The 12411-nt window shown below is 37.6% G+C and overlaps 1 protein-coding gene across 2 annotated transcripts; it reads right to left on the bottom strand.

The window, feature by feature from the left end:
• Positions 1–506: 506 nt before the first annotated feature.
• arpc3 (actin related protein 2/3 complex, subunit 3) lies at positions 507–11247 on the bottom strand. Of its 2 annotated transcripts, none has more exons than XM_061876689.1 (7): positions 11095–11247; positions 10712–10811; positions 7797–7873; positions 7572–7640; positions 3514–3640; positions 1169–1263; positions 507–784 (listed from the first exon to the last, which is right to left on the bottom strand). In XM_061876689.1, exons 1-7 carry the CDS (start codon positions 11098–11100, stop codon positions 749–751), a joined length of 510 nt encoding a protein of 169 aa, XP_061732673.1. In that variant the 5' UTR covers positions 11101–11247; the 3' UTR covers positions 507–748. The 2 variants fall into 2 exon arrangements, with proteins under 2 accessions (XP_061732673.1, XP_061732672.1); XM_061876688.1 differs by having other exon boundaries at positions 507–767; positions 11095–11246.
• Between the last annotated feature and the right edge of the window lie 1164 nt (positions 11248–12411).

The following is a 12411-nucleotide window of genomic DNA, read 5'->3' on the forward strand; positions in this document are numbered from 1 at the left end:
CAAGACTTTTTTAGATCTGTTTTTTTACAGCCGACTGACTGTTTTAAATAACGTGATCTTTATCTGCACAGGCCCAAAAGTTCAATAAAGTGAAAATAAAGGAAGTTGACTGCGTTCTTTAAATGAGCAAGGACGCCTCAGATCAGTGTGTTAGTGACGTGGCTGCGTGTGTAGGGAAAGTAGTCGGATGATGAAAATCAACTGAAGGAGAAAGAAAAGAATTGTAAAAAAGCAAAGTGATGGTGCACACACAAAAATGACGTGAATGTCGCATTGCCGTTTGAAATGACAAAGAACCCTCAACACTGCATCAGCTAGGGATTTTATGAATTTGGTATCAATGTACAAAAAAACAAAAAACAGTTGTAACTTTTTTTTTTCCCCAATGACTTTAATCACACACACAAAAGTCCAGAACTTTCCTGCAGGGGCTGACTATCAGACATTTAGAAATAGCACATGTGAGTTTGTATAAAATGCACAGTACACAACACACGACCACAAGATTGTCCCAGATCCATAATTGCTTTATTGAATTAAGCACCAGCTTAATTTGAGTAACGTGCACATTGAAGCAAGGAGACATCCTTGAGAACTTAAGAGTATAAAATTGCACCACAAAAGAACAAAAATTTCCAACCACCCGTCTTTAAGTAATAAGCATCCATCTTGCAGACGCAGATGAAACCCTGCTTGCTGCTTATTTACTGTCCTGGAGCAGACAGACTCTTGTTCATGAACTGCTTCTTCACAAAACACATCCACCACTGCAAAAAGCAAACACCTGGTAAAAAAATGCGTGTCTGCAATGTTAACAGTAAGAAAACTTTATGAAGTTGCACCCTGATAAAATTAACTATATATACACACATGTCTTGACTTGACATTTAATGGCTCATGTAATAGGAGTTATGTAAATACATTCCCATTACAACGATTGCATTTATAAATAAAAAAATAACTTAAGTGCATGAACACACATTCTATTTAAGTAATTGCTTTCCCAAAATGTGTACGTTCAAAAAAACATTCTTGAAGCAATTAAAACCTGTGTTACATCGTGGAATGCAATATTATTTTCCACAGTAAAAACATGAAGTTTAGGGATAGACCGTAACATACCAGACTTGTCATACATTTCAAATGTCTGAGAGCAAAGCGGACTAACCTTGCTGGGTTTGTCTGTCTGGGAGTCGAACACCCGGTCACAAAGTCTCAAGCCGGTCTCCTGTCTGATCTGCTGCAGGTACAACCTCATCGTATCTGGACAAAGTAGCACGACATCAATACTATTGTTTTATTGTTGGCTTTCACAATATACCGTATTTCCTTGAATTGCCGCAGGGCATATAGTATGCGCCTGCCTTGAATTACTGCCAGGTCAAACTCGCTTCCCAAAATAATTAGCGCATGCTTAGTATTACCGCCTGGTCAAACTCGTGACGTCACGAGTGACACTTCCCCTGTCATAATTTTCAAAATGGAGGAGGCTGATTTCAAAACCGGCAATTTGAAATCGCATAAAAGGGAAGAAGATTAAGAGCTATTCAGTAGGATTTAAGGTCCAAGCTTACATCACACTCAAATTTTTACTGCATACCTTTGGTAAGTGCCGGAGTGAGAAGAGGTTTTACAATAATTAGCCCATGCTTACTTTTACCGCATGCTTTTGGTAAGTGCAGGAGTGAGGAGAGGTTTTAAATTAATTAGTGCCCTGGCGGCAATTCAAGGAAATACAGTACTTTTGTGTGTGATTTCCTATTAACTACAGTATTTTCCAGACTATAAGGCACATTTAAAATATATTTTTTCCCTCAAAACTCAACAAGTGCGCCTTATAACCCGGTGCGCCTATTGGACCTCAAAGCAATTTTATTTGGTACATGGTGTAATGATAAGTGTGACCAGTAGATGACAGTCAAACAAAAAATATGTGTAGACTGCACTATGAGGGCAATATGACTCAAGTAAACAACACCAACAATTTATATGTTCCTTTGAAAATATAGAACATTACACACAGCGCTCAAAAATCTATCAAAATGTTTTAGTACAGCATTGGTAAGCTATAAAGCCTATGGGAGCCGTAATGTTCTGCGTTCCAGCAAGCGGTGCAGCTTCGTAGCTTACCAAAGTCCTATTAGAACATTTGTAGTTTTTCTGAGTGCAGTGTGTAATGTACATTCTCAATCAAACAATGTTTTGGTAGCATCATTTATTGAACAGACGTCAAACCGCAGACTTTGTGACTACTGGTCACAGTTATTACACCATGTCACAAATTGAATTGCTTTGAGGTCAGTAAGCACAACCAGAATTAATACGTACATTTACGAGCACCATTTTAAAAAGAACACTGTCGATTTTTGAGAAAATTAAAGCATTTTAAGAGCGCCTTACAGTCTGAAAAATACAGTAATAACTAGGGATGTCCCGATCCAGGTTTTTGCACTTCCGATCCGATACCGATATTGTTTTTGCACTTCCGATCCAATTCAGATACTGGCTGATACTGGCTTATCCGAGCATGTATTAAAGTTAAAAGTTATTTAGCCTACTTACTTGTCAGATTCATGTTGAAAAGGGTCTTAGTACTCTTGATAACAACTAGCCAGCTGAATTAGGTGAGTTTGAATAATACACAATGGTTGGTATTCAAGGATAAACACAAACTAGAAAAAATTATACATGACAAACAGAAACGGCATCATTAAACAGTAAAAAGTGAACAGTATAAAGTGCAAAAATTGCTGTAAACATTATTTAAAAAAGCAAAACACAAACAACCTTAGTGGGATGAAATGTCTATAACTCAGCTTCAATACTTGCTCTTGAACAAGTATAAACTTTAAAAAATAAAAACTCTCTACACACTCCTTTCAATTGTTTGCCCCAGTCAGGGGGGGGCAAAAAATTAAAGTCCAAGTACAATGGGGATATTCTTTCTAACAAAGACAAGCACTTCAAGATGCTCGGGTGTCAGCCTGCTCCTGTCTTCATCTATGAGTGCTAAAAAGCCTCTCACTCTCAATAGTCATTAAGATGTCTTACAACTTTACCACCACGCTTGACTTAATTGTGGCATGTTTTGCACTCCACCTCTTCATCTTTTTTGTTTTGTAGGGTAAAATAATCCCACACAGCCGACATTTTTGCCGTAACTTTTAATTCACACGGCCGTCTTAACGGTTAGAACGCAGACTTGTGGATGTGTTGAAAGTGTGCTGGAAAATGCGGAACGGAGCGTAGGGAGCACCAGAAGAGTGGTGCGTATTATTTAGAATGGTTCGTTGGAAAACACGGACCGGATTCTTTTTAAAAACTGGATCTGGATCGGCAATGCCTATACGCATTTTTTGGCAAATATCGGCGGCCGATCCGATCCAAGTATCGAATCGGGACAACCCTAGTAATAACCCAAGCAAATGTTTGCTATGCATTTTTAGTGAGCAGAAATAAAAACACTTAATTGTAGAACCAACTTTTTGGAAAACTTTAAATGACACCACCCACCTTCCTCCTGCTTGTTAGCAGGCTTGGCGTACATGGCGTTGAGCGGGAAGCCGGGTTCTCCTGGAATGGGAAAGTTTGTAATGCCCAGCGTGTACATCTCCTTCTCCCCTTGACCCCTGGAGCTGCACTGCAAACACACACAAGAAACCGTGACGCAAACACGCCGAGTGAAGTTCACTGATATTATCATGTACTGCATATTGTCATCATATCACTTCAACTTGGAATACATTTATTCCATCAAAAATTAGTTTCCCACAATACTAATCAATTTATTTATAGCAATGTAAGGTTACACAGCATAACTGGCCACGACACGTTTAAAAAAAAGAGTTAATAAATTAAAAATAAAATAAAAACTTTCTTTTTTTGTTTTTAATGTCACAAGGTGGAGTTGCCTGCAAGTGGTTTTAGATGGAGGGCCCCAAAGCAGCACCCGCTGCTCGTTGGGGGAGCAGTATTGGCTGTTATTTCAGATTCCCCAAAAGATTTGTTGCTTTTTTGAAAGAATATTGAGAGGGCAATCTAATTCTCTGGCAGACCAGGTGTCTTATAATGTGGCTGTCATGCAAACTGGCCAAGTTAGAAAAATGAAGTCTATTAATGTTGCATAATTACACAGGGAGTAAAGCTGTGGAACTGTGTCAACAATATTAGTACAGTAATTAACTTTTGAGATAATGTTACATGTTATTCAAATAATGTGTTCTTATCCTGGGGATACAAAGTTACTGGCTAAAATTCTGGAAAACTGAAAACAGAAAAAAAAAAATCTATATATTTTTACATGAAATTAGTTTATTATTTAAAAACATAAATATATTAAGGGAGGAACACTGGCTCAAAACACTCAAAGGCAGTAAGACTTGTTTCCACTGAGACTACAGCAGCAGGAAGAGACAGTCTAATCCAGGGGTCACCAACGCGGTGCCCACGGGCACCAGGTAGCCTGTAAGGACCAGATGAGTCGCCTGCTGGCCTGTTCTAAAAATAGCAGCACTTACCAGTGAGCTGCCTCTATTTTTTAAATTTTATTTTTTTACTAGCAAGCTGGTCTCGCTTTGCTCGACATTTTTATTTATAAGAGAGACAAAACTCAAATATAATTTGAAAATCCCAAAAAATATTTTAAAGACTTGGTCTTCACTTGTTTAAATAAATTAATTTATTTTTTTACTTTGCTTCTTATAACTTTCAGAAAGACAATTTTAGAGAAAAAATACAACCTTAAAAATTATTTTAGGATTTTTAAACACATATACCTTTTTTCCTTTTAAATTCCTTCCTCTTCTTTCCTGACAATTTAAATCAATGTTCAAGTATTATTTTTTTATTGTAAAGAACACTAAATGGTCCCTAGTGTGTGAATGTGGGTGTGAATGTTGTCTGTCTATCTGTGTTGGCCCTGCGATGAGGTGGCGACTTGTCCAGGGTGTACACCGCCTTCCGCCCCATTGTAGCTGAGATAGGCGCCAGCGCCCCCGTGACCCCAAAAGGGAATAAGCGGTAGAAAATGGATGGATGGATGAATAATAAATACATTTAATTTAATTCTTCATTTTAGCTTCTGTTTTTTCGACGAAGAATATTTGTTAAATATTTCTTCAAATTTATGATTAAAATTTAAAAAAAATTATTTTGGCAAATCTAGAAAATCTGTAGAATCAAATTTAAATCTTATTTCAAAGTATTTTGAATTTCATTAGAAAGTTTTGTTCTGGAAAATCTAGAAGAAAACATGATTTGTCTTTTTTTAAAATATAGCTTGGTCCAATTTGTTATATATTCCAACAAAGTGCAGATTGGATTTTAACCTATTTAAAACATGTCATCAAAATTCTAAAATTAATCTTAATCAGGAAAAATTACTAATGATGTTCCATAAATTCTTTTTTTATAATTTTCAAAAAGATTCAAATTAGCTAGTTTTTCTACTTATTTTTTTCGGTTGAATTTAGATTTTTAAAGAGTCCAAATTGAAGATAAACTATGTTTCAAGATTTTATTTAAATGTTTTTCTTGTTTTCTCCTCTTTTAAACCGTGCAATTAAGTGTTTTTTTTCATGATTTATTTTCTTCAAAAAAACTTCCGTAAATGGAAAAAAATGTACAACGGAATGACAGACAGAAATACCCTTTTTTATATATATAGATTTATTTATTAAAGGTTAATTGAGCAAATTGGCTATTTCTGGCAATTTATTTAAGTGTGTATCAAACTGGTAGCCCTTCGTATTAATCAGTACCCAAGAAGTAGCTCTTGGTTTCAAAAAGGTTGGTGACCCCTGCTCTAATCATTGATATTGTCTCTGAAAAATGTCAAAAATTGTTCACAGAGTAGAAGAAGGCACCACACTTTTGGAGTTCACTGGATTAATAAGCACGTTCAAAGTGTTAAAAAGCACCTGTGGTTTGTGGCTATTGTTAGACACAAGATTAGAAAAATAGGTGCTTTTTGCTACTTTGATATGTTACTAGACTCTTTCTTAATATTTGTAAAGAGACGCAAAAGTTGTCTTTTTCCCACTTGCGCTCAGCGCCTTGACACGCATGTCTGAGCTCGCGGGTGGTGCCGTTCAGCCACGGCTGCGTCATTGGTGTGGTGTGTGACTGTTTGAATGGGGCCACTGTGTCCACGACCGCCATGCTGGCGTTATTAAAATAAAAGAGCAGTTTATTTAGGGTGGAGTTAAGCAAATCACAATGAGAAAGGATCTCAGATGACGGATTCGGAAAACGATGATGCACGGAGAAACCTGGCCTTCTAAGAAGCACTTTACAGAAAATAAAATAGCAAAATGATCCGAGAAATGTGTTTCAACAGTTTCAACTTCAGACACATTGTAGCCAAAAGATAACACAAGCTCCAGTGTGTGTCCTTTTTCATGTGTCGAGCCCAACACAGTCAAATTAAAAAAATCTATTAGGCTTAAAAAGTATTTGGCCAAGGGTCGCGATTCACTGCAAACATGGATATTAGAATCCTCAGCTAATAAAAATCGATCGTAGCTTAAAGCTCAACCGGTTATGAAGTCTGTGAAGTCTTTATCATATTTTGGTGGGCGGTACACCACTGCACACAAAATCAGATTATCAAGTTTTATAATTAATGTCAGAAGCTTGAAACTGGAAAAAGAATCTGTCGGCACCTGCCGGCAGATGAAGCCGCATTTCTGGACTATTGCTAGCCCTCCACCTCGACCAGTGGTACGTGGCCTGCACTCAGAAGGAAAAAGTTCTGAAAAGGCAGGTAAACCACCGGCTCAGAGCCACGCCTCTGTGAGCAACATATAACACAGTTACATGTGGTAAAAAGTCATTCAGGAGAAATGTCTTGTTCACTAGTGATCTAGCATTCAGTAAGGCGGGACAGAGCCTCAGATCCTCTTCACCCCGCGGGGAGCTGCGGCGCAGAGTCCGCAAGCATCCAAAATCCAAACCGATCAGTCTGCTCTGACGTCTTCGGAGTGGCGTTTCCAGCGGCGAGTGACCCATGGGAGTAGAGTTGCACTGGCACAACGGACTGAATCTACCTTAATCCAACTCCAGATTTCGAGCTACGGTAACTCTTGACTTTCACAAAAAATCCTCCACGTTTACCTCGCTTCTTAGGTCGCTTTCTTTGTATAACAGCAGGAAAGCGCAATGTGTGATGGGGGTTTGGACATTTGGTCCCCAACATTGATATTTAAAAAACACAGCTGTCTGTGCCTGACAATCATATACAATAAGACCAGAGATATTTTGGCATAACGCACCAATTAAAATTATAATTAGCATTAATATGAGCAGAACAGTGCAGCCGAAACATGCTGGCGCCATCTTGTCTCTTATAAAGTGCACACTTCCTTTTTTTACAGTTTGATTCTGCAGTTAAGAATGTTAAAATGTCACTTTATAAAAATAATCACATTACAGTTGATTGCACCTTAAAGCAGACTGGTTCAAGTTGCATTATTTCCAAAATGGAACATTTGTTGCTTACTAATAAGTTGCCTTCACAGACATCTTCATCCTGTAAATCGAACCTCATAACATTTTATAATGACTTTGTTTACCTTTTGCAGTTTCTTTAAACACTCTGAAATGTAGAGCGTGATATAGATCAGTGTCCTGTCTGCTTCATTCTGAAAGACGCGTAACACACACGTTAAAAACATATCATTTTACCATGCATAGTGCAGCGCCAGATGTTTCTGTACTGCCACAGGCTATCAAGCAAGGACTTGTAAAGAAATGAAGTTTACCACACAAATCTACACACTACTAGTGCAACGTCTTACCTTGATCTCATAGTTCTTAAAGAAAACATTGGCCTTGAAGTAATAGATGGCTTCGTCAATTATGTCCGTGTCGATGCCTGCAACAGACAAAAACATTTTTCTACAACTCATCTGACACTTTAGCAAAACAAGCTAATTTATAAGGAACATGATTAGAGCACACGTATTGTAGTAATAGTTGGCACCTTTTGAAGACAATACAAAGGTTGCAGACCTCACCAAGGGGTAAACATTGGCCTTCTAAAGTGTAAACTGGGATCTCAAGAGCTACATTTTAAAGTTTCATTGAGATCCAAGGAAACAAAATATAATATCTTGTGCAAGTACAATAAACTGCATCCTGATCTTACACACAGTTAGATGCTCGGCAGATGTTCAATTATAAACTTACAAAAAAAAAAAAAATGACCAGAAAACCTTTTCTGGAAAAAAAACTCTTATTTATTTTTTTCAAAAAAAAAAAAAGTATTGAGAAAAAAATACATTTTATGTTTTAATAATTTAAATCACTTTTAAGTGCAACTTGAAAGGATGCATAAAAGTGTGGGTTTAAAGTACATACATACATATGATAATAGCTTCAATATAGAGGCAACTTGTTTTTCCACTCTACGGGTACTTAAAGTGTATCGCAATCTGTGGTCGAGTGTTGTGTAATTCGCATTGACGGCCATAATACATGTGCATGTAATTATTTATGAAGAGAAAGTAAGCAGGAAACATGAGATGGACAACATATAAGTTTGGAAAATAAATTTGCTTTATTGTGTCGCTCCTTTTTGTGTGTTATTTTTAGATGAAGGAGAGGATCAGATTAGCCGTTTGTTGGTAAGACTGATGCATGCATTTATGTTAGTCACCAACAGTGTTCAAGAAGACTACAGAAAGTCACTACAGTATTTACTAAATGTTTTTTTAGAAGAAAACTAAATCTACAGGCTCGCTAAAAATAATTAAGTTGCAGTGCCACTACCCTACCGGTAGCGGAAGACCCTATCGGTCCACGCATGCTGACAGCTTGGTTTATAGCAATTATGTTAGTTCACTATTATCGGGTTTTCTTTATTTTAATCCTTATTTCAATAACACGGTCAAATTTTTTTTTACATACATGACAAATATACTTATTTAGGAATACATATTTATTTTAAGACCTTACAGAAACCTGACCAATGTTTTTAGAAGCCTTAAATGGCAAAAAAAAAAAAAAATCCATCTTTTTTTTTTTTTTTCACACTTTCACATGAAATACATTACTTCACAATACTGACCATTAAAAAAGTTGACTTTTTGCTGGGCTGCAGATAAAAATGTTGGTTAAGTGTCTTGTTTAAAAAAAAAAAAAGAACTTGTGCGATGGGAGTCAGCGACACCCTCATTTATTATTCATAGCAATAACTATGCTAATTTTTATATTCTTATTCTATTTTACGACTATGTAATCTATTATTTTTACTGAATAATTTATGACACAAATTAACCACTGATAAAACATTCAAATATCACAGCGTGTGATATCGCGAACACCCCGACTTAAAACATTTGTAATTATAATGTTCATTTTTATTTTATTATTCTCTTTTACTACTATATAATCTATTATTTTTATTGAATAATTTATAAAAATACAAATAAACCACTGATAAAACATTCAAATATCACAGCATGTTATATCACAAACACCCCGTCTTAAACATTTATAGTAAGGAAGTGACAAGTAGTCTTCGCGCATGTGTGGACCGATGGGGTCTTTCGGAACCAGGTATTGGCAGACAACACTGCTAAGTCGTGTTCTCTGGCATATCGGGTGTTGCAGAGTTACAATGCCATCTACTGTATGGAGTTGGAAAAACAAGCTCTATTCGCAGCCAGTCCCATTATAATGTGTTTAGAAGTGGGGGTTAAATGTATTTGTGGCGGTCCACTTTGCATTACAACAGGCTGCCAAAAATGTATGAATACCTGATAGTCGGAGGTGTGTGTCCACGGGTGCGTTGACACCAGTGTCTCAGGGAAGTCGACGGCAGCTTTATGGACAGGACAAGCTCAGCTGATCTCCGGTAAGAAGCGACTTTTTACCACAATTTTCTCACCGAAACCTGCTGGTTGACAAGTGGTCGGGATCCATGTTCGTTGTGATCCATAGTAAAGGAATCACAGTCTGTTTGTGTGGCTAAAGGCTAAAGCTTCCCAACTCCATCTTTCTACTTTGACTTTTCCATTATTAATTGAACAAATAGCAAAAGATTCAGCAACACAGATCTCCAAAATGCTGTGTAATTATGCCGTTAAAGCAGACGACTTTTAGCTTTGTGTGTGCAGCGCTCATATTTCCTAACAGCCCGTGACGTCACGCGTACACGTCATCATTTCGCGACGTTTGTTAGAAGAAACTCCCGGGAAATTTAAAATTGCAATTTAGTAAACTAAAAAGGCCGTATTGGCATGTGTTGCAATGTTAATATTTCATCATTGATATATAAACTATCAGACTGCGTGGTGGGTAGTAATGGGTTTCAGTAGGCCTTTAAGGTGCGGGCCGCGTGTTTGAGACCCCTGGTTTATACATAGCACTAAGCAAAAAAAAAAACTCTGTATTCAGTATTATTTCATTATAAATTTCAAAACAGTTATATGGCTCCCATTGTTTTCTTTACTTTGCGAAACAGGTCAAAATGGCTCTTTGAGTGGTAAAGGTTGCCGACCCCTGCCCTATCATGTCAGGATGACACTTTTATTCTGTATGTCTTAAAATGTAGAGCGGAAGTTGCACACCAACAAACCAACAGTGAACTCATCTTCTCTTAGAACTTGTGGGCTAATTCCAGAAACAGGAAACGAGCAGCATGCAGTAAAGTGTCATCAAAGGAACAGTGCAACAGACAGCATGTAAGGAGATTTAAGATGTCACTCACCGTCTCCTCTTGCCGGTCCCTTAAACTGAGTTTTAAGGGGCAGCAAAGCCATGTTGGCAACAGTTCTGGTGTTCCCCTCCAGCATGGTTGAGTGGTACGCCTGGCGACAAAAGGTTTGGAAGAATAACGCAACTCACAATAAAAATGCGGCATCTTATCGACAAGTCACATGTTTTCCAAGTAAACTAAACAGGAATAATCATAGAAAGAGCTTTAAGTTAAGCAGTGACACGACGTTCCATTAGCGATGCTAACCCTGCTAGCTTATGATGCTAATTACATCAAAGCTACCACTCGGCGTTCGTTGAACATTTCCACAACATTCTCATTAATAGAAATGCACTATGACCACTTGGACTGAAGAGGAAAAAAAAGAAACTTACCGGCATGTTTGGTTGTGATTGATCAGCTCAAGCAGTCAGTAAGAATTGCCAGCAGCGAAATATGCTGCTTCCGTGTCCCACCCTGCTGTTAGAACAGGAAGAGGCCACGCGCACTATGGAAAATAACCGCAAGAGGGCGCCAATACATTCTTTACACGCGAGCATTTCAACTATCCATCCATCCATTTTCTACCGTTTATTCCCTTTTGGGGTGGCGGGGGCGCCATCCATCCATTTTTTTTATTTTTCATTTTTTGTCCTGTCCAGCTTCTCAGGCAAATCATATAGTTGATGTAGAATCCCATACCAGCTGTTCAGAATTACTTTATAAAAGAGAAGCGTAGGATCCTTCTCTTGTTGCCTTATTTGAATTTGACTTCATTAAATGTATTTATATTATCATTTGGTGCAGCCGGGCCGGAGCAGGAGGGGATAGAAAGAGAAAAAAAGGAAGACAGAGGGGGAAATTGTGGGGACAAGAGGGGGATTAGACAGAGATAACAACAGCAAACACAACAATAGAACAACACCAGCACATACGATATGTACAAACATGATCGTAAAAGTGATTGCAAAGAAGCAGTTAGTGAAAAAAATAATTAATATAGAAATGACAAACATTTTTACACTACAACTGGAGCAATACAAATACCAATAGAAAAAGTGCTATTGATCATGATCAATACCAATAGTTTACCTCTATTATCAACAATACAGTTGTTCAAATGCAACAATACGTATATATAATGATAGCTAGACAGATAAATAAAAAAAGGAATACCGAAGGATGGAGGGGAAGAGAGAGGCAACCTATATAAATCTTGTAGATTGTTATAGTAACAATGGGTTAAGCTTTGTCAGTATGCCCTAGGGCAACAACGTTGATATATGTTTGATGAACCGTGATTATGTGCATGAGTTTATGTACTTGTATATAAACAGAATGTGTATATGAATGTTTGTACAGTAAATGTATATATACAGTGTATGTATGTTTGTTTGACAGTGAATGTATATGTACAGTATGTGTATGTTTGTACCGTGAATGTGCGTGTAGATGGATGAACTTGGAGTATGTAGGTATCTAATGTATTTGTGTATGTATGTGGGAGCGTAGGTACCTCTGTATGTACGTCTGTATGTATGAATAACGGTGTGTGTGTGTGAGTATATGTGTGTTTGTATGTACAATATATTTGACTCCCAGTGTGCGCGGGAGCCAGAGTATGCCCCCAGCCATCCATTTTTTACCGCTTGTCCCTTCATGGGTCGCTGGAGCCTATCTCAGCTCTCCAGACCAAAGGCAAAACCCGGTAA

This window comes from Nerophis ophidion, linkage group LG17, assembly GCF_033978795.1.
Source record: "Nerophis ophidion isolate RoL-2023_Sa linkage group LG17, RoL_Noph_v1.0, whole genome shotgun sequence".
NCBI classification, from domain to species: domain Eukaryota; kingdom Metazoa; phylum Chordata; class Actinopteri; order Syngnathiformes; family Syngnathidae; genus Nerophis; species Nerophis ophidion.

Excerpts from the sequence above, each read along its gene's own strand:
- arpc3 (XM_061876688.1), bottom strand. Across the intron at positions 7,874-10,711 it reads GGGACCGGCAAGAGGAGACG|GCATCGACACGGACATAATT; the intron begins GTGAGTGACATC and ends TGTCTGTTGCAG. Across the intron at positions 3,641-7,571 it reads GTTTAAAGAAACTGCAAAAG|TGCAGCTCCAGGGGTCAAGG; the intron begins GTAAACAAAGTC and ends GTGTGTTTGCAG.